General features: G+C 36.8%; 2 protein-coding genes and 1 long non-coding RNA gene across 5 annotated transcripts in view; 1 reads left to right on the forward strand and 2 right to left on the reverse strand.

The window, feature by feature from the left end:
• The window catches only part of macrod1 (mono-ADP ribosylhydrolase 1), a 72,548-nt gene extending 63,207 nt beyond the window's left edge, over nt 1-9,341 (reverse strand). Inside the window, exons 1-4 of one of the 3 annotated variants that reach the window (XM_055179043.2) lie at nt 9,198-9,329; nt 8,755-9,000; nt 8,344-8,436; nt 7,864-7,974 (exon numbers count right to left, since the gene is read on the reverse strand). In XM_055179043.2, the coding sequence (XP_055035018.1) occupies nt 7,864-7,974; nt 8,344-8,436; nt 8,755-8,815 (265 nt within the window). In that variant the 5' untranslated portion in view covers nt 8,816-9,000; nt 9,198-9,329. Of the gene's footprint in view, nt 1-7,863; nt 7,975-8,343; nt 8,437-8,754 lie in introns of all 3 variants that reach the window. The other 2 variants (XM_055179042.2, XM_055179041.2) reach the window with 2 other exon arrangements.
• A 925-nt stretch (nt 9,342-10,266) lies between these two features.
• On the forward strand, nt 10,267-21,965 carry fermt3b (FERM domain containing kindlin 3b). Its single transcript, XM_073854392.1, has 15 exons — nt 10,267-10,479; nt 11,219-11,343; nt 12,272-12,505; nt 12,611-12,727; nt 12,885-13,053; nt 13,155-13,257; nt 13,371-13,478; nt 14,588-14,716; nt 14,865-14,903; nt 14,998-15,130; nt 16,358-16,464; nt 16,747-16,962; nt 17,128-17,252; nt 20,717-20,858; nt 20,985-21,965. Exons 2-15 carry the CDS (start codon nt 11,220-11,222, stop codon nt 21,162-21,164), a joined length of 1,926 nt encoding a protein of 641 aa, XP_073710493.1. The 5' UTR covers nt 10,267-10,479; nt 11,219; the 3' UTR covers nt 21,165-21,965.
• LOC129422884 (uncharacterized) lies at nt 12,502-20,800 on the reverse strand. The gene is made up of 4 exons (XR_012358001.1): nt 20,661-20,800; nt 16,730-16,885; nt 14,578-14,713; nt 12,502-12,646 (listed from the first exon to the last, which is right to left on the reverse strand). It is a non-coding gene; the product is annotated as an uncharacterized lncRNA (long non-coding RNA).
• Nucleotides 21,966-22,331: the final 366 nt, after the last annotated feature.

The raw sequence follows: 22,331 nt of genomic DNA on the forward strand, positions 1-22,331 counted from the left end.
AAAATTCTTGGTTTAAAAAAATTTTTCACGCCCCTCTCAGATATATCTTTTACTTGCAAATGTCTTATAGGATGTATTTAAAACAATGTAATTAATACTGCAATTTCAGTGTCTGACATCTTACTAAAAAAAACTAAATGAAGAACCATTAGATTATGATTCAGACTGATCTAACAAACTGAACTAACAAACACCAGCAAACAACATTGTTAGTTGGTTATTGCTTGAATTTATGGATGGGAATCACATAACTCTCATGTTCATATTGCAAAAACAAACTTACTGTGAGATACAACAAGCATATAGACTAGACATACACTAAAGATGAGATTTTAATGACAATGACAGAATATGATTTATGTATTTTTGACGTGATTTAAACCCCTGCGTGGTGTCTTTATCATGTTTATACCTGTACAAGTGTGGAACAAAAGATGCGTGTCACTGATCAAACCAAACCACCAATCACAGGTGTGAAGCCCAAAGTCTTTAAAGTAAACTTGCCCATCGAGTGAATGTTGTGCAGTTACGAGAGCACAGAGAGAGTCGAGCGAGCGCTCATTCCAGCAATTATGTGGCTGCATTTGTGCGAGCTGAGCAGAGGTGCGCTTTCCCGTAGAGTTTCGCTCATGAAGTAGCCTATATGTGCCCTCGGGAGGATGCACGCAAATATTATTCTGCGTGCATACTCGCACATCTCTCGCTCGTGCGTGCTTTATCCGTACCTTAAATTTGGGTCTGAATAAACATACTTTCGCACACCTTGTGGCCAGTAGGGGGCCTCCCCAAGCCCGCGGGTCCCCACGCAATTGCGTGGTTTGCGTGGTGGGTAAACACGCCACTGCTGGGAATCAACACAACAACCTTTTACACTGCTAACACAATAATCTACTATTTGGGCTACAGGGTGAGACATATATTCATGTTGGCAAATTTCACTTGTGTATTTATGAACTGTATTTTGAATTATGAATCTGATTTTGTGCTGTGCTTTTTGTATTATAATTGAGACTTTTTGGCTCCATATATTTCATTTAAGGTACACATTTTATCAGTACGCGTGTTTCCTGAGCCTTGAACCAACAACCGTTACACTGTTCACGCTTAGTCAGCTGAGCTACAGGCACCTAAACAATTTATGGAAAATTTATATGGTGACATTGATGGGTGTATATGGCACAAACAATTGCTGGAAGAGTAAATAAGAATCAGAGTAGTCAATTGGATAGTGTTTGTTTAAGAGCAGACACAGACAAGCCCCCAGTCTGGATAGTGTGGTAATGCCTGTGTAAGCAATGCAGAGATCAATATAATGAGAGCGGAGAGCACACAGTCTATCCAAGAAAGAATGGGTTTTAAACATAAGCCCTTCAATTGCCTAATGTGTAAGTAGAAGAACATACCGTGTTCTCTGTGCAGATCTGTACAGTTCAATTAGTTATTTTCACCTTTTTTACAATTAATTTTTCAAACCTACCTAATTCTAAATCATTAGAAAACATCACTTTTTTTCACAGCGATTTACATTTTTCAGATGACTGACTCTTATTAGGCATATGACTGGTGTTAAACAGACACCAGCATATGGTGGAAGTCATATCGATCAGTAGGACACATGCATGTTGATACACTGAGGAGATCCAAAATGTCAATTCAAACAGCTCAATTAACATACTAAACAACATCTTTATGAAAAAAAAAGTTTTGTTTAAGTTTTACGGGTAAGGATAGAAAATATCATTAGCTCAGGAGGATAAAATAAAAAAAAGTCCTTGTATAATGATAGTAAAACCAACATGTAGGCTTTCTGGGTGTGCTGGCGACAGAGTGACCACTACAATTATCACCTAAAAGGCCAACTTCACAAAACCCAACAATTAACTTTAATGTTTGACACGTCCCAATTACTGGTAAATCAAACTCCCAAGAACCTACACCTAGTGGCTCTTACGTCGTACCAAGTGAAACCAAACTGAGAACTACAATTACGCTAAGCAATTGCAATTTCCTAGCCAAGCACAAGCAAAAAACTCTCAGAAGTCATCCCTGATGAACTGCATGCCTCCTATCCCTGCATTTACCACATCAGGTCAATTAAGCTAATTAGACTAAGAGGAGACCAACAATTTCACATTCCTTCATTGGAGCTAAAGTGCCGATTGATTGTGAGAGAATGGGATAGGTGGGAGGCTTTTAATGAGACCCGAAATAATTGCTGTGGGGCTGCCATTCTGCAAACGCGCTCATTTTTTTCCCCAATCGAACACATCATTCATATCATTAAAGCTTTAGCAAGTGACTCATACGCCTCGAGCATCAAAGTGAATTTAGAGGACTACTACTCTACTACTTTGAAAAATTATGGATGGGTCACCAAATTTATCACTAAGCATTAATTCAAAAATGTTATTTGTTTAATTAATTCACTCAAAATTGGGTGAAACGCTGCAATAAAGCAAAAAGCGATGCTATTGAAATGCAATTTCATAAGCGACTAATACAAAATTTATTAAGGTTGTGTATCTGACAACCATTTCCTTCCAACAAGCTTGGTTTCCAATTAGCAACAATGTGGCATATGCTGAGAGATGTGAGATTTCTCAGTGTGAACTCATTTTAAATTCGCCTACGCTGGTAAGAGGGGCCTGAACCACCAGCTAAGGATGCTGAGCTTCATTTGCAACAGATAACAGATTTAATGGCTTATGCTCTTTGACAAATACGCTGCATTTTCAGACCTATTTAGAGATGTCTACACATTTTATATACGCCTGTGCGGCGCTATCCGCACTCCTTGCTAAAGCTGTGCGAATATCACAAGCTTTCTGTGAAAGGAAGACATATCAGTGCGAATTATGCATACCATCTTTACAGACAGAAAGCTACGACTACACAGGCAAAAACCCAGCTTTACGCTTCATTCTCATTCTCTATCGTACCTCCTCTTCCCTTTCTGTGGGGCTATTTTGCCAGCTGAGGGTTAAGATATAGCTCAGTGCAATATATCTTGGGGCTTTGTAAATTATTACACAGTCAGTCAAAAGTAGACATAAAAACTTAAAGAGACACCGTTACCCGAATCAGAGCAAACTCATTTTTAAATTTAAAAAAATCTACAAAATCTATCAGCTTTGTTTTTGTTGATCTTTTTAAAAAACTAATTTCTTCACTGCAAAAAAATTGTTTTCAAGAAAAAAAATAAGTTTAATATAATAATATTAAGTATTTTTGTCTTGTTTTCGGTAAAAATATCTAAAAATTCAAAAATTGGGATGCTTTTTCTTGATGAGCAAAACGACCCAAGAAAATAAGTCTAGTTTTTAGACCAAAAACATAAAATGTTGTGCATAAAACGAGCAAAAAAAACTGCCAATGGGGTAAGCAAATTTTTCTTGAATTTTTCTTGAAATTAGTGTTTAAGAAAAATGTTCAAGATTTTTTTGCTTACCCCATTGGCTGATTTTTATTTATTTTTTGCTTGTTTTATGCACAAAATCACTTAAATTTGATGTTTTTGGTCTAAAAACTAGACTTCTTTTCTTGGGTTGTTTTGCTCATCAAGAAAAAGCATCTTAATTTAAGAATTTTTAGATATTTTTTCTGAAAACGAGACAAAAATACTAAGAATTTTTTTTTGCTGTGTTTATAATCTATATACTCATAATGAGATTTATTTATCTTATCTGTGTTTTTGTGTGTAATATCAGTTTTGTGAGACTCAATACTGACACTCATCCTTAATTTCCATCAAAATATGAACAAAGATGGATGTAAACTGAAGCTGATGAAATTTCTCTCAATAAGCAAACACGGCACCTCAACACGCCAAATAATCTTTATTAAACAACACCGTTTCGATTTCTAAAATAAATCATAAAATAAATAAAATCATACCTTTTCTCAAATTTTTTTTATTTTTATTTTTAGTCATATGACAAACCGAAGCACGCAGTACTTTTGCACACTCAATCACAATAGACTATTCCCAAGTAATGCATCTTAATAAACCAATACAGGACACTTTATCCTCTCCCACTAACTAGATGGATGGGTGAATTGACAGGAGGATGGATGGATGGTGGCGTAAAAAGGATGTTTATTCCCCTCTCCACCCCTGCTCTCGGAAGGACAGTTACTAAGTGCTTGTGGATTTTATGTTTACTGTGTTTATAAGGCAGATTCAGGAGCCAAGAGCTGTAAAATGTTGTGAGAGGGAGGAGAAAGAGGACAGGGGGCGGAGGCAATGTTATTGTAAATCCGATCTTTATTGAGAACGACAGACAAACTGTTGTGCTCACTCCACCCCCACCCCACCTCTCCATCACCCCTTCAATATTGATGGATTGAATCCTTAGCCAGTTTCAAAAAACAAGATGCATTTGTACTGTATGTTTGTGCACAGTTCTGCTTTGTGCAATTTCGACCTTCAAACTTTTATAATGTACAGTATTAAGGCTGAGTCCCGGCACATAGGCTAATGGCCTCGCTCTGCTCCGCGCCAGTGTGCAAATACTCTTTGGTGCGTGTGGACTGATGCAAAGCGGGAATAACGTGCTTTCAGTTTATTGGTACTGAAGGCTTCATGCTCGCGCATGCTTTGAACCTATCAATGCTTACACCTAAACCTTAACCCTACCCCTCACCCTAAACTTTACCAATGAATGATATTAGCTGCAGAATGGGACTTTCGCTGAACTGATTTGGGAAAAAAAGTTTTTGTTTCATTTACTTTTTTGCACTGACTGTCTGTGCTTAAAACGTATGTGTTACATTTTGTCAATTTATACACTTTATAAGCTTTGCATATGTACTCATCAATGTCCTCCCACACATTACAAATCCAAATTTAACCCCTGAATAAGTCTACTTACCTAAAGAAATACATTGAATAATATATTGTTTATTTTGTTTAATTCAAATTAGTTGCGATTGAGATTACTTAACTGTCATGAATTTTCTTTGGCTGCACACAGAAAAAGTTTGACAACCATTGCCTCCTTAAGCCTGGAGTATGGTCTGTTTTTACGTGTACACAAACGTACGTGCACAGTCTAATGCAGAGCCTTGCAAAGTATAGTTTATTTGACTCGTATGTGTACAAAGATGTTCGACACATGCGCATTGCAACAAAATAACTAAACTAAACCTCTGGTCAGAGCCTGACTCCGCCCACTGGCAATATTTGAAAAATGCAAGAAAAGTGGGCAGATCCCAACGGAGATAGAGGGGACGAACTAAGCTCGTACCAAGTCTGGTGAGATCGTAACAAGGGCGTGGTGAGCTTGAATCTGCTTACGTCACGAGTCATTTTTTGGACTCCATCATCCAATAGGAAAATTTAACTGCAGTAGCCACCGTTCAACCTGAAGAGGGCAGCACTCAGACGTTTTTACACCATATATTGCAGTATTGAAACACTTTATCCAAATGTCAAAAAACTTACTAAAATCAATGAACAGCACTAATAAAGCATCATTCTTACAGATCATTAACTTAAAAAAGTTGGTTTAGGGTTTAGTTACTCTTTAGCTACATACTACATTGATACTACAGTCTCCTGCAGGCGCATGTCACAATTATGACTTTGGCTGACGGTTAATTATCTAATAAATTGTGCCGATTATGACAATTATTTGACTGTTTTAGGGCTTTGACGTTTGATAACACATTATTTTGTTTGTTCATGAAATAATTTTTACACATTGTTGTGAAAATTCTTTATAAGAAATAAACACAACAAAGTTTCAGAAAAATAAAGGAAAATAAAAATGCAATCTAAACAAACTTAGGCCTTAAATAGAGGCAAATTCCTTACAGATCTTGAAGAATAGCATCTTTTACTTCCCTTAATTTGGAATTGCCGTTTTGGAAATGTATGTTTTACCTGGCAGTTCATCCTACTTATTAAAGTTTAGTAGCATTTCTTTAAAAGCAGTTTTTTCCACTGTATTGCATTACATTGTCAGTTAAGGAGCACCATCTGATACTATCTCGTTAATACAGGCGCTGCAGCTCCCCCTTGTGTTTTTTAGAGAGATATGCAATCATTGCGGTGATCTGAAATCATCGCGATGAGGTCAAACAATCGCATTGAGATGATTATATAATCACTGTGACAGCCCTATGTGCGACCTATGCATAAAATGTGCAAAAGGTATCAAAAATCTGGCAAAGTACAGCATGCGCACACTCGATGATGAAAATTGCGCAACGCGCACTGTACGCGGACCCTCGCGTACGTGTAAAAAACGACCATACTTTAAATAACGTAAATACAATGGTACATTCATTGTTTAACTGCCATGGTATCACTACCACAAATACAGTACAAATTCAATGTTACATTGACCTTAAAAGACTTTAAAGATGCAACATGCTATAAAACATTATTTTACATTTATTAATATTTATGCATTGCCAGACGCTTTTATCCAAAGTGACTTATAGTGAATTGAAACTATAAATTTTTTATTAGTAAGGTATGTGTTCTCCCTGGATATCAAACCCATGACCTTTGCATTGCTAACGTAATGCTTTACCAAGTGAGCTACAGGAACCCTTTCAAGGAGTGTTTGCGCTCACTTGGGAACTTTGTTGAGCTAGATGCACAGTTAGCAGTTCATTCTAAACTCCAAATTAATGACCTCAGGACAGTCTGTTAATCCTCGCGCTTTTACAGCGAGACCTACAGCCAGACGATCAATGCGTCAACTGGGAGAGATGAATCAATGTCTTGTCACACAAACTCTCTCTCATTCATTCTCCTTATTTTAATCCTTTGCATTTTCAGTTTTCAGTTTGCCTATGCTTTTTCGCCATCCCATGAGACTTCCTTCTCACGCACCATCTAATCTAAAAAAATGTCTTTGAACACCTGTTCCAATGAGCCTGAACAATGAGCTCCATTAGGCCGACCAGCAGTAAATGTAACATCTTGTAGTAATACCTATAAGATTGCTAAAACATTAACCAGTCATTGCTTTGCTTTATGGCAGCTTATGTGATGAGGAAAATAAAAAACCCTGTGCGCTTCGATAACACCGCATGAACACCCTAATGTCAATATGCCGAGCAACAAGAGTACGCTGAATGTCAGTGGTGTTGTTATTCATTCTGAAAATGTTTAGCTTCATGAGTTGCAATAATGCATTTTGTCGTTACAGTCCACTGCACATTCAATCTTATCTGTCTTTATAAAGCATTTGTTTCAAGACTGAGCAGTGTAATCTTATTGTTTCCATAGTTGTATATTGATGCAATTGAAAAAAAGCTTCGTGCACCTGCCAAGAACATGTGTTTTAATGCAGGTGTGTTACTCTTCAGGTTTGTTTACAGAGACAGCGGCTTTACCTCCACCTGTGACATACAATCTATTATTTGACGAATCTATTATTTTCTAAATTAGGACACCGTCTTATTCAAATGAGGATGATCAAGAAATGTTTTTTTTTTTTTTTGCACATGCTCTAAACACATGATATAGTATACAAATGAACAAGCTCTGTACTCCTCTGCAGTCTGGGAAGGTCAAAGGTTCACTGCCTTAATATGTAGGTCAGGTCTGTTCATTTGTATAGAACAAGGCCCTAAGGAAGCCTAACATTCAATACTGCACATCTAAATTTAAATTTAAATCTAAAGTGGATCATAAAGATTAAAATATACTATATATATATATATATATATATATATATATAAACAACCAAGACTATTTGAACAAAAACACTAAAGAATAAACTGCTGAATCAGTGTTTGAAGTTTATGATGTATGGCCAGCACTCCTGGTAAACAATAAAATATCTCCTGGCAGACAAACCCAAGCAGGTTAATGCAGACTATACTTTCCTGTACCCTGAATCTCACCTGCATTGGCAATCGCATCTATCTCCAGTTTTGTGATGTCACCTCTGAAGAGAGATATTTTCATATTCAGCTCTTCGTTGGCTTTGTAAAGAGGCTTACAAGATGAGTCACCTAAGAGATTTAAAACAGTGTTTATTTATTTGACAAAAAATAAAAACTATTTAATTTACCAACATTAAGAACCCAAATAAGTAATACATTAGGTCTATTTATGCCTTCATGCATCCAACACTTTATGGACTCCAAGCTGCTCCAAAGTAAACAATTGTTTTGTGATTAAAACAATGTCAGTTTTATTTTTATAGCACAATTAAAAATAACAGTTTTGAATAATGTGCTGTACGATAAGCAATAAATAACAAATGCTGAATAATAAATTAATAAAATAATACAACTGTGCACAGATGGACAAAACAAATGGTTTACATTTCATGGAGTTGTACATAATGAGTGTTTTGATTTTTTTTGCATTTAGTTCACCTGTCGATCTCCATACAGGAACGTTTTCAAGAGGAATGAAGTCAATCCTGTACATTTTCCTCCTCGCCTCTTTGTCCATTGAGGAAAGCTTATCTATAAATGACAAACACACAAAACAAAGCATATAAATAAAAAATAAAAAAATGTCTAAACGTCTTTTATTTTTAAATTTCATTTAATCAAAATGTACAACCTGAGGGAATTGCATTATTTAAGTTCTAGATAGATAGATAGATAGATAGATAGATAGATAGATAGATAGATAGATAGATAGATAGATAGATAGATAGATAGATAGATAGATAGATAGATAGATAGATAGATAGATAGATAGATAGATAGATAGATACTCAGGTAGGTGTGTTGATCAACTGATGTACACTTTTTAGGATTCATTATCTTTAGACTCACTCTTTGCATCTTTCCAGTCACCGCTGTCAGAGTCGAGATTCAAGTCGGGTCGCGCGCTCATGGCGTGTAGCGTGCCCGTATGCAGGGTCGCTATCACCGCAGCTGATACCCCCAAAACGCCGATGGCAACAGCCCTCCCACCCTGACGGTGAGGAGGTAATTTTGAGCTCGTGCACACCTTCTCCCACACCTTAGGTACGAGTCTCTGAGAATTCAACACTTTAATATTTGCTAACTGTTTACCGCCTGTGAAGAAGAAGCGTTCGGTTAAGCCATGTGTAACGTTACATTTGCTGAGGTGACCCGAGAATTTGTTATCAGCTCTGGATATTAATCCAACGCTTTTTGAAAGTGAAACACGAGTAGCAAGTTTTGATATCTGAAACGCCATAGCTATGCCTTGTCAACTAAGTTATAATTTTTTTAAGAACGAAGCGATACACCTTGGGTTTGTCGTCGTTTCAGTTTGCAGTAAGACAACAAACGGTACTTAATTGATCCAATAACAGCCGTAATATCGAAAGTTAATCGTCTGCCACTTCAAACAACTGGGACTATACCAACACGTAGGGGTCCATGAGATTCGTGTGTAGGTTTATGCGGCGCTGCGCAGAGCGAGCAGCGTTTGACATCACAGTACCGCGAGAATGATATAAAGCTTGAGTTCTCGCGATACTTTATCATACGTCGACGTTGGTCTGTGCAGCGTCGCATAAAGTCGAAAAAAATCGCTTTCGGTTACTTGGACTGTTCCACATCACATCGTGCAGCCTTTTCTGACATCTAGCGGCCATAATATGTCTTTTGGTGTGTGTGATTTTTAATTTTGTTGAAATATACCATATGCTATATTTTATCAATTTAATCACATTTTAGCTTATTTGGTAGTTTACCTAAAATCCAGTGTGGCATATTTAAAAGATTTTTTGCAGGATCATCAAATTAGTTTATGTATTAATTGTAAATATGCCTATTTATATTTTACAATGTCATAGACATTACAGTGGTAATGTTTAGTACTATACTAAGCATATCTGTAAATAACTGCTCCCACTAACATTTTATGTATATTACTTAAATTGTATTATTTTTAATTCTACATAATATGTATTTTCTATTTTTTTTGTAAATAATAAAATGTATGTAAGCACAAACATACATGTTCTTTAAATAATAAAATAGTAATAAAGTTTATTCTAATCCTGATTCTAAAAACTGCATGTAATTGTACAAGAACTAGAATAATGTTGCATTCATACATCACCAATGCGTGAAATGTCATCTCACCACCCACTTATAATACACCATCTTTTTATACAGTGTTACCTATATCAAACATCCTATCTTTTCAAACTTTTCAACTCTCTACTTATGACCTTTAAGGAGGTCCAAAGTTTTAGTATAGCACCATCTTAAATGGTGATAAACACAGTAACACATCACCAGATTTAATCGGTTTAATGGCACTTTCATACCCATATAACAGCAGAACAAAAGCAAACCCAGAGAGAAAAACATGGTAATACACAGTTCCGTTACACGGAAGTTGAGAAAAGAGGAACACCCATTTTTGTCAGCTCTGACATACCCAAAAAACCACAAGTGATTTTCACATACAGCAGCAGACGTGTCTTCTGTGTCTATGCAGATGTCTCCGGGTACCTTATAAAGACTACCATCTGTATACTACACGGAAAGGAGGCAATTTTAACAAATCCAGATAAGGTAACACAATTAATCAACTTTAAGATAAACATATTTTCAGAAATATGAAATGTAAATACAAATTTACAATAATAATACAGCCAAATATGGAGAAACATTATTACGCCTTTGTAGCAGTGACCTTCAACACTGCGGCCTTCATATTTAAAGGCCTAGAAATCTTGTACTGTATATATATATACTGTATGTAACTACATATTAGACATGTTGTCCTATTTTTAAGCTATATACAGTATAAAGATTTTAATGAACAATTTGTAAAAACAAAATGTAAACGTTTATGTTAAAGATTGAAAAGATATAGATACACATATGGAAGTGATGCTTAAGGTTGGTCTCTTTCATTTCGCATATACCTACGATGGACTAAAATTTTACATTATTACAAGACAACCGCCTACACGGCAACATACCCCAACACACCCAAAACATCTATTGGTCGAACAGATTGTTGACCAAAAGAGGAAATGTGGTTCCATACGATTGGTGTATAAACGAGAAGTATTTGCCGTGCTGAACTTGACTCCCCTTTAGTCTCCCAGTACAATAGCACAATCATGCTCACAGGAAAGAGATGAAGCAAACCCAAGCGTGTGCTGGTGGTGTGTTTATGTTAATTGTGTGATTTACACCTCATTTTGACGGTTCTGATCTTCATAACATTTGTTGTCCGTACTTAAAACTGTACTTACTGTTTACTTAATAACTTGTGTAATGCCTTATCATTCACCTATTACAGAATGGCAGCGTGGGACCTAACAGTCAGTGTGGAGGATCTTGGTCCTGATGCTCTGCCCCTCAAAATTAGTGTGACCTCTGAACTGCACATTGGGGGAGTTATTCTCAAAGTAGTAGAGCAAAGCAGTGAGTTACATTTTAGATACAATAAATGAATCAAATAAGTGTGTTTGAAATAAATTACATTATGCAGATTGTGCAGATTAAAGGCATAGTTTAGAATCAGTGATGCATAACAATTAATCGTGATTAATCTGTAGCAGAATAAAAGTTTTTGTTTACATCATATATGTGTATGAACTGTGAATTATAACTTTGTATAGATAAATGCACACTCATGCATGTATATATTTAAGAAATGTCATAAGACATTTGTATATTTATGTATATATAATAAATAAATAATATATACATAATTATTATACACAGTCCACACACACACATGATGCAAACAAAAACCCTTTATTTTATGCTATAAATTAATCGCAATTAATTGTTATACATCCCTATTTAGAATAACTCACCCTAATGTTGTTACAAACCTGTGTTAATTTCTTTGTTTTGCTGAACACAAAGGAAGATGTTTTGAGCAATGTTTGTTTTTGAGCACCATTGACTTCCATGGTAGCATTTGTTCCTACTATGGAAGTCTATGGTGCTTCTGTTTCCTGCTTGATTACTAATATCTTCCTACGTGTTCAGCAGAACTACGAAACGTATACAGATTTAGAACGACATGAGGGTGAGTCAAAGATGACAGAATTTCTATTTTTGGGTGAACTACTCCTTTAAATGCTCCATTTGAATTAATGCTTGTAGTTTGCTATAATAATAATCATTTTTATCCTTATGAAGACCTGTATGCAATGATGCTGCTTACAGACCCTTCTGGTCTGCCAGGTCGGCCAAGCTGGGAGACCAGCTGGTGTCTCAGCCTTACCAGCTGAAAAGTGGCCAAACTGGTTTACAGCATTTTTTATTTTCGGCAGGGGTGTTATGGAGGTTTTTTAATCCTCATTGACTCTGTGAAATGTTCCTGTGCCCACTTCTCTAGAGTTACAGAAGGACTGGTCCGATCACGCTCTGTGGTGGGAGCAGAAACAGCAGTGGCTGCTCCGGACAGCATGGACACTGGATAAGTGTGGGGTGCATGCAGACGCCCGGCTTTTTTTTACCCCACAGCACAAGCCTCTTCGTCTGGGTCTGCCAAGTGGCATCACAGTTAAAGTTCGGGCCTGTTTTTCCAATCCTATGTTTCGGTGTATAATGGGAATCTGCAGGATTCTTAGTAAGTTAATCCTACTATGCACAGATGTAGCTTGGATTTAACTTACCCACCATTTTACTAATAGTAATTTATTCATTGTTCTCTCGTGATGTTTATCGCCTTCAGATATTCGGCACCCAGAGGAGCTCTCCTTGCTTCGCCCTGTTGAAGAGAAAAAGAAAAAGAAAAATAAAGATTCCTCAGAAGAGCTGTATGACATTACAGATCTGCCTCTAACTGCAGGTGCACGACATGACACAGTACTGCATTAGGTCCAGTTTTAAATAACATGTATGAAATGGAATGGCAACGAAAAAAACATAAATATCATGCTAAAGCAATGACATACTTTGGTTTAGTAAAAGTCATTGAATTTAAAGTGAATTATATCTGGAAACAGGTTCCAGTCAAGTTCTGTATAACGGAATGCCGGCCTATTTCGCTCAGACTCCAAATACTGAGGCTGTGTATAAAAAGCTGTCTGTTAGTCTGCCCTCTCCTGCACCTGAAACTATTGCGAAACTCTATCGGCCAGCAAGCGTGGTGGACAAAACACACATTAACACCAGGTATAGTTACCAAAAAACGCCTGTAAAAATATCTATATACATTTATTATTATCTCACATTTATCTTTATTATTAATATAAATACTGTTCTGTTTCCTTGAGGTGGATGGATTCATCGCGTTCACTGATGCAGCAAGGAATACAAGAAAATGACAAACTTTCGCTGCGTTTTAAATACTACACTTTCCATGACGTGGATCCCAAGGTATGAATGTTTGGGAGCAAAAAATTTTCATCTAAAGAAACTTCACCATTTGTTTTCTCAATTGCTTCTTTTATTTATTAACAAAGATTCTAATTAGATGTTTTTTATTGTAGTATGATGCAGTGCGTTTGACGCAGCTGTATGAACAAGCTCGATGGGCTATCCTCATGGAGGATATAGACTGCACAGAGGAAGAAATGATGCTCTTTGGAGCCCTGCAGGTACAACATTACACTAAACTAAAAGCATTAAGTTCCTAATGAAGACAAACGATTAGCTGTTAATATTACTGGCATCAAACTACAATCTAAATTAGTCAAATGTGTTACATTAGCATCAAAACTCTATTAAAGACCTCATAAAACACAAGTCCTATAAAAATTAACTTTCTCTTTATTGTACACTGTAATAAAAATGTATGGTCAATAAATGGTCTCACTGGAGCGGTACCCTTGCAAAAAGTACACCATTGTACATAAAGAGCTCATAATAGAACGTACATACTCATACATAAATAGTACATATTAGGACTTTTTTAAAGGTGCAGTGTGTAAATTTTAGTGGCATCTAGTGGTGAGGTTGCAAATTGCAACCAACGGCTTACTGTGCATTCACACCACCACCGGCGAGAGCGTCAATAAAAGCTCTGGCTGCCCTGCCAACGACGCTAAAGAAAGGTGTAGTGGATGCTCTGACGCTCTAATGCATTCTCTGAACTCCTGTCAGGCGGAGGTTTCCGCCTTCCGATTGGTTGCCGCCGAACATTTCCGCCTTCCGATTGGTTGCCGCCGAACCGCGTCATATCTCATTACCATAAAGTTTAGCTGATTTCAACTGTTCTGGACGCTCACGCTATACATGACGTGCCGCGCAGCTCTCATTGAAAATGAATGATTTACGGCCACTTTGACGCTCTCGCCGGTGGCGGTCTGAATGCACAGTTAGTCCACTGCTCACCCCTCGCTTTTGAAACGCATAGAGAAGCTACGGTAGCCGCCACCGGACAAACATGTCATCGTCAGAGACAACTTAGTAAAAAAATTTGTCTGTTAAGGACTTCTGTAGAAAAATGGCGGCACAAAATGGCGACTTCCATGTAAGGGGACCCTCTGTGTATGTAGATAAAAAGGTCTCGTTCTAAGGTAATAAACACATAACAGTTCATTATAAAAAGGTCTTTATACACCCCATATAATATAATTTTGTATATTATTTTGCATTTCTGTCAAGAGATCATTCTAAAAATTACACACTGCACCTTTAAAGGTTACTGCCCCAGGACCATATATGCATATTTTTCTTTTTCTAATGGTCTCTAACTTTCATTCAGTACCACATAGGAAAACTATCCTTGTCCCAGGACATGGTCTCTTCCAGTCAGGGCATGGATGACCTGGAATCTGCCCTGAAATCTCTGGAGGTTAAGATGGTGGGAGAGGATAACGGCACAGACATGCTGGTGAGAGACAGTCAGTCTGTTATATGAATAATAGAAAAGTAACAGAGGGATATTTAAAGATTAAACTCTTTAGAGATTATAAACAGACGTCTAGATATTTAAGTGCTTTCCGAGACTATTTTTATTGACATCTTTATTTTTTCTGCAGGATACCATGACTGCTCCAGAATTAAATGACTATTTGAAAATTTTTCGGTAAGGTTCATTTTGCCTTCTTAGTACTTTAATTCTGTCTTTACTCTTCAGTACTTTCATAAGTAAATATTTGTCTTGTATTTCACATTTTTCGGCCGAAGAAACTAACCCTGAAGGGTTACAAGCAGTACTGGTGCAAATTTCAGGAAACATCAATCTCTTATTATAAGAGTAAAGAGGAGCGTTATGGAGAGCCAATACAACAACTCAACCTGAAAGGTGCCTTACTTTCTCACACTTAAAGAGAATTTGTATTTTTTATATTATTTACCTATTTTATCATTTATGTTTTATATTAAAGGGGACATCATATCAAAATTAGACTTTTTCATGCTATAATTGGCTTATAACAAGAACAGAGTAATGCCCAAAAGCTGCTGTGTGACAATGTGTACAGCTAGAAGCCCAGAAATACATTTTTATAAGCTGTCGACCCCAAGAGGCAAGCGTTTAAAGACACAAAAGTGGATCGCCGACTACATTTCCCTCCAGTGTGCATAGTTCTAATAATAGTAATACTTTGAAAAGTTGCCTTTTTCCACTTTTGTGTCTTTAAACGCTCGTTTTTTGGGGTCGACAGCTTGTAAAAATGTATTTCTGTGTTTTTTGGCTTGTTACATCCTGTCAAGCAGCTTTTGGGCTTTATTCTGTTTTTTGTTATGAGCCCGAAATGACAAGGAGGTAGCCTCTCGCAATACAAAGTTCATGGAGACGAATGGATTGTCGCCCCCATGGGTGTGGTTTTCAGGTTATGACGCATTGCGCTCTATAAAAAGATACTTGTGAATAAAGAGAAGTTAAAGGGATAGTTCACCGAAAATTAAAAAGTGTGTCATCATTTACTTGCCCTCAAGTTGTTTCGAACCTGTATAAATTTCTTTGTTCTGGGGCACCATTCACTTCCATATCAGGAAAAAATGGCACTATAGAAATGAATGGTGCACCAGATCTGCTTGGTTACAAACAGTCTCCAAAATATCTTATATCTTCCTTTGTGTTTGGCAAAACGAAGAAATGTATACAGGTTTGGAACAACTTGAACTATTATTATATTAAGGTTTAATATAATATTATATTTAATAATATTAAAGTCTCTTGAATAAATCTCATTGTCTCATATTTGAAACTAATCGAGGGTAAGTAAATGATGACAGAATTTTTTTTGGGGGGTGAACTTCCTTCAACCAAGGTCAAAGAAAAATAACTTAGTGATTATTTAACATCACTAGAGTCATATCTGCTCTCATATCAGCTCTCCACTTTGTGCAAGTGCAACGTGTGCATATGCCTTGACACCTCTGTGGTAAGCAAAACCACAGCAGACATACATTTTGAGTAAAAGGTTGTTTGGGGAATCAAAAATGGCTACAAATAACTCTTCTAGCACCTTTATTTTTAAGAGTGTACATAATGTGTGAGCAGTTACCCATCTGCATATATCTTTAGGCTGTGAGGTGGCCCCAGAAGTAAATGTAGCAGGTCAGAAGTTCTGCATTAAACTTCTTATTCCAGCACCAGAAGGCATGAATGAAGTCTATCTGCGATGTGAAAATGTAAGCATCTATTAAAACTACAATAATTAAAAATATCTAAATGTGATTTCCAATCATTATAAGTCTTATTGTCCTGATAAAGACTTGTAAGCAGAAGTGAAGCATTTTAAAAAGTGACTGCTGAATTCCTTTTTTGTGCTAGTTGTGCTAGTTTTACTTTCATTGAGTTGTCTTATTTAAAATCACATCTCATTGCCAGATAAGCAATAGTGAATTATATGAAAAATATTTATTTGTAATGACAGTTTTTTTATTGCATGCTCACCTCTCCCCACCCATCAGGAGAAGCAATATTCTCAGTGGATGGCAGCTTGTAAACTGGCCTCTAAAGGTCTCACCCTGTTGGACAGCTCGTATCAAAGTGAAGTGAAGAACATCCAGACGTTTCTCTCTATGCAGCGATCCAATTCCCCAGCTGCCACTGCACAAACAGATGAAAGCATCAATACACACAGTCTTGTCTCACCAAGATACCATAAGAAATACAAGCCCAAACAGGTACAGAGACGACGCTACATGCTTGCCCCAATATTTTAGTTCAATAATCATTGTTTCCCTTTTCTCAAAATACTTATTCATCTTCAGTTACAATCCTGATTCTCTGGTTATATACTTTGCTTTAAAAATAAGCACCAGAAACTAACATTTTCTAATTTTTTACAGTTAACCCCTCGAATTCTGGAGGCTTATCAAAATGTTGCCCAGCTGTCCTTGACATCTGCCATCCTAAAGTTTCTGCAGATCTGGCAAGCACTGCCAGATTTTGGAATATCTTACTTCATGGTTAGGTACGTGGACTAAAGATTTTATAATTTTAAAGGCTAGACTAAATATTGACACATTCAGTATAAATTAAAGGGCACCTATTATGCAAAATCCAATTTTACAAGGTGTTTGAACATAAATGTGTGTTGGCAATGTGTGAACACAATCACCCTACAATACAAAAATCCACACACTCCTTTTTTAATCCCCATTAGACCAAAGCAGTCTTATTATACATGCTGTTTTAAAGGGGACATTTCACAACTTTTTAAGATGTCAAATCAATCTTTTGTGTCCCCATGTAAAGTTTTAGCTTAAAATACGATATAGAAAATTTATTATAGCAAGTTAAAATTGCCACTTTGCCAGCAAAAATGTGCTGTTTTTGGGTGTGTCCTTTAAAATGCAAATGAGCTGATCTCTGCACTAAATGGCAATGCCGTGGTTGGATAGTGCAGATTAAAGGCAGGATAGGCAGGAATTATCTAAAAAAAACTTTTTTACAAATTTGTTTAAACTGTCTTTATATACCAATACATAATTAAATTTAAGTACTCTGAATAAGAGAGTATAAAACTCGAGTGTCTGTAGACCTCTCACGACTGTTTTAAACACAGCTAATTATTTCCATTCGGGACGAAACAAATGATTGGATTGCGCGACTATCTCTCTCTCGCGACCATGGTACCACCCCTGTTGCTACGGGATCTGCCCACACATGCGCACACCCAATTGATTTGAACGTGCACGAGGCACTCTAGGAGGAGCAAAAGTACGGCAGAAAAAGAGCATTCAGAACTCACAGTACCTGCATATGCAGACAGTGAAGGCAAACGAGGCAAAAAAAAAGGAATAAGCGAAGAAATCAAACGAGAGTAAATATCGCGTCACGCGTGGCTTTTCCTCGAGTCGAAGATGTGGTAGCGGTATTGTCTCCGGAGTGTAGTCCTCATCAGAGTCAACAATGCTTTCATCAGGGAAACTCTTACATGCAAAACACCTTATATGTTATGAATCTTCCACGAAATTCACCTTCATCACACTGTAACTGATGGTAATGAAAAAACGTGTATAAGTGCAACCTGTTTTTAGCTTTGTCTTATAAATATAACTAGCTTGTTTGTTACCGAATCTCACTAAATATATTTTAAACTTTACCAGTATCGATATGCTAGCTTAATAGTGAGTACTAAAAGTCATCCTATTTGTTTATATTCATAGTGATAAAGTTAGGTGTATTATTACATGTGATTGTGACATGATGTTACTACATGCACCGCGCTCCTTCCTCTCCGCTCGTCTGAGGTAAATGCTGCTCCCAGCAGAGCCGGTCGCGCGTTCATGTGTTTTGGGGGCGTGGCTTTAGAAGAAACTCAGAAGGGAGGGGGTGGAGTGAATGGAAAAATTAGCTGTGTTTAAAACAGTCGTGAGAGGTCTACAGACACTCGATTTTTATACTCTCTTTTTTAGAGTACTTAAATTTTACTTATGTATTGATATATAAAGACAGTTTAAAGGCACACCGCGGAACTTTTTGGCCACTAGGGGGGCGCTAGACATGTATTTTTCACGCCTAGCGCCCCTAGAGGCTACAAGCGCCGCAGCACTGTTGCAAAGGAAAAGAACTGGCCAACCTTAAAAATAAACTAAAAACTAAACATTTAAAACGCTAAAAGATCAACATTTTGAGGCATCAGGGAGAAACGCAGTCATGTTACAACTTTCTGATGAGGAACTCGTGGCAGAAGCCATTTCTCAGTCTGAAGGTTGCAGCCTCCGGATGTCGTATTTCTAAGCTGCATACGTCATCAAGACTGTCTTATTTCACAATATTAACAATTATAAAGTTGACTATTATACATAGTTAATCGTAAATTGTTGCAGTATGCTTATGACTTGCGAATGTAATGCTCAGTTTACCTTAATAAACCAGGCTTGATGACGTATGCAGCCTCCATATTTGACCTCTGGAAGCTGCAGCCTTCCAATTGAGAAACGACCAGAACTATTTCCTTGCCTTTTTCTGGTTACTACCAGAAACCTTAAGTTTTAAAGTACGAGTAAAAGCGATACAGGCCCCGTCAGGCTATGGTAGACATGTCATTCAACCTATTTAAAGTCGATGTACTATCACAAGGGTCTTGAAAAATTATTATGAAGGTTGAAAAATGACATGGTGTCGCTTTAAACAAATTTGTAAAAAAGTTTTTTAGATAATTCCTGCCTATCCTGCCTTTAAGGGGCGGTATTTTCCCCCTCTAACATCACAAGGGGGCCAAATTTCAATGACTTATTTTTTCACATGCTTGCAGAGAATGGTTTACCCAAACTTAGTTAATGGGTTGTTCTTTTACACATTTTCCAGGTTGATAGAAGCACTGGGGAGCAAATTATAACACTTAAACATGAAAAAAAATCTGATTTTCTTAATATGTCCCCTTTAAATATTTTATCAATATGATGTCACACTGATAAAACCCCACCCACAGCCACTGACTGACAGTCCGACATAACCATAGTTTCCACCCTCAGCAAATGGTGAATTTCAGTAAGGGAGATACTATTGTCTCAGACTGTATTCACAGGAATCAGAAACTTTTGAAACTTCAGACACATTCTGGGCACACCTTAAACTTATATTATATCATTTAAAAATAGGTATAATAGGTGCCCATATTGTGATGCGTGAAAATCAACCCATTCTCACCAAAAAGCGTACAAATGACACGCAGTGTGATTATTGTGCAATAGATACGCCAAATTCCGATTTTGCGTGCATATGATACGCCAGTCCTTCCCATTCACTTATATGGCGAATCGTTTCGTGACGTTTTATTTATTGTTTTCTCATTTGTTTTCTGTTTTTTTACCATTTTCGCTTCGGTTTAGGGTTAGAACTTTTTGTTATATAAAAATGACATCCTAACCCAAACCCCAACTCTAACCCCAACTCCAAGCGACCATGGCTTAAATATAGATAAAAACATAGAGAAACCTGTATTTTAAATAACCTGCTTAAACAAATGTGAAATCTAACCCTAAACCCAAGAGAAAATGGTTTAAAAAACAGAAAACAAATGAAAAAACAATAAATAAAATGTCACGAAACGATTCGCCATATAAGTGAATGGGAAGGACTGGCGTATCATATGCACGCAAAATCGGAATTTGGCGTATCTATTGCACGATAATCACACTGCGTGTCATTTGTACGCATCTTGGTGAGAACGGGTAGTTGAAAATACACACTGTCAGAAAAAAGGTTGTGTGGAGGTACAATTTTGTTCCTAGAGCAAAAAACATTTAACTGTACCTTTAAAGGTAGTCAATAGGTCCTAAGGGTACAATTATGTACCCCAAACAAGTTATAAAAATACTAACTTGGGTTACAAAACCCCAGTGATGGCCAGTTAAAAGGTACAGTTTTGTACCTTCTGCTTTAAAAGTTGGTTAGATGATCTAGCTTTCCATTCCCATCTTTCCTCAGGTTTAAAGGCAGCCGTAAGGATGAAGTCCTGGGCATCGCTAACAACCGCCTGATCCGTATAGATCTTGGAGTTGGAGATGTGGTAAAGACGTGGCGCTACAATAACATGAGACAGTGGAATGTTAATTGGGATATAAGACAGGTACGTTTCAGGAAATACAGTACATGATCATTTGAAATGTTACATTACCACCACATGACAAATTTTATGAAATACACTAAAAATTTAACAGTTCAGGTGTTCTCAACACACATTTCTCTTTACAAGGTGGCCATTGAATTTGATGGGAACATTAACATAGCGTTCAGCTGTGTGAACGCAGACTGTAAGGTTGTACACGAGTACATCGGGGGATACATCTTCATGTCCACGCGCGCTCGAGAGCAAAGTGATACGCTGAATGAGGAGCTGTTCCACAAACTCACTGGAGGACATGAAGCTCTCTGATCACAAAGGAACAACTGAATTAACTCAAGACTTTCCTGAAGTTACATATGAAGGAAACTGATAAGAAAACAGTGTTATGACCGCACATCAACTTTTTACTTGTTTTAAACGATGAGTGTACATTTGTGATCAGTAGGTTGAACTGATAAAGTATTACTAACTGTAAATGGCAAATAATTTTTACTTTATGTATTAACAAGTTACAGACATTAAGGGGTGGTTTCCCAGACAGGGATTAGCTTAAACCAGGACTAGGCCTTAATATAACTAGTTTTAAAAAACATGCCTTAATAAAAACATTACTTGTGTGCGTTTTGATGTCAATAAAAGGCACTGGTGTATTTTAAGATATGTTTTCAGTTTGGACAGCTCTTACATTTATTTTAGTCTTGCCCAAAAATAAAAATTAGCCCATATTAGCTCACCCCTGTGCCATCCTATGTGTATACAACTTTCTTCTTTTATCCAAACACAGTCAAGGTTATATTAAATAATATCTTGGCTTTTTTCAGCTTTAAAATGGGATTGAATAGAGCCCCATTTTCAAATCTTAAAAACAGAGAGTTCATATACATGTTATATGTCATACTGTATGATGGCTTAAGGGGGAACAAAATGGAAATATTTAAAATTTAAGGTAACCTATTTCTTCAAGTATCCTTTATAATATATATGACTTGGCCAGTAGGAAGTAGCCAATAATAACCTAAATGATTTAAAATGTATTTTTGAAATCATCTAAATGTCTGTAAATTGGCCATAAGACATAATAAAACATCATATTAACTGTCTTTATTAAAAGCGTGTCTGTATAATTGCCATCTCACTTCTGTAACAGTTAAGGAAACATTTGTGTATCACTGAATATCAGACAAAGGTTAATTAGCTTGCAGTTTTTAATGCATAATTTCTTATCTCAGTACAACAGAGTTTCAGTTAACTTTGCCGAATCATTATCTGCCTGTGTTATTTTTAGACACAGTCATGCTTCCTGGAGGAGCTTCGTATTGACTCACTGAGTTAACAAAATGTCATCTCTGCATTGTTTTCATAATGAGTTTTACAGAGTTGCCTATTCTGCTATACTAAGCTAATTTTCCATTAAACTGTGTATTCTTCAGTTTTTAAATATAATATAATCACACATTAACCATTTGATCTCCTCTA

The sequence above is a fragment of the Misgurnus anguillicaudatus genome, chromosome 16, assembly GCF_027580225.2.
Source record: "Misgurnus anguillicaudatus chromosome 16, ASM2758022v2, whole genome shotgun sequence".
Classification (NCBI taxonomy): Eukaryota; Metazoa; Chordata; class Actinopteri; order Cypriniformes; family Cobitidae; genus Misgurnus; species Misgurnus anguillicaudatus.

Bases quoted from the DNA above. Each gene is read 5' to 3' on its own strand.
- fermt3b (XM_073854392.1), top strand. From the start codon at position 11,220: ATGGCAGCGTGGGACCTAACAGTCAGTGTGGAGGATCTTGGTCCTGAT. The intron at 14,904-14,997 runs ATTTTTCGGTAA...CTTGTATTTCAC, and splicing joins AATTAAATGACTATTTGAAA to ATTTTTCGGCCGAAGAAACT. The intron at 16,963-17,127 runs GTACAGAGACGA...AATTTTTTACAG, and splicing joins AGAAATACAAGCCCAAACAG to TTAACCCCTCGAATTCTGGA.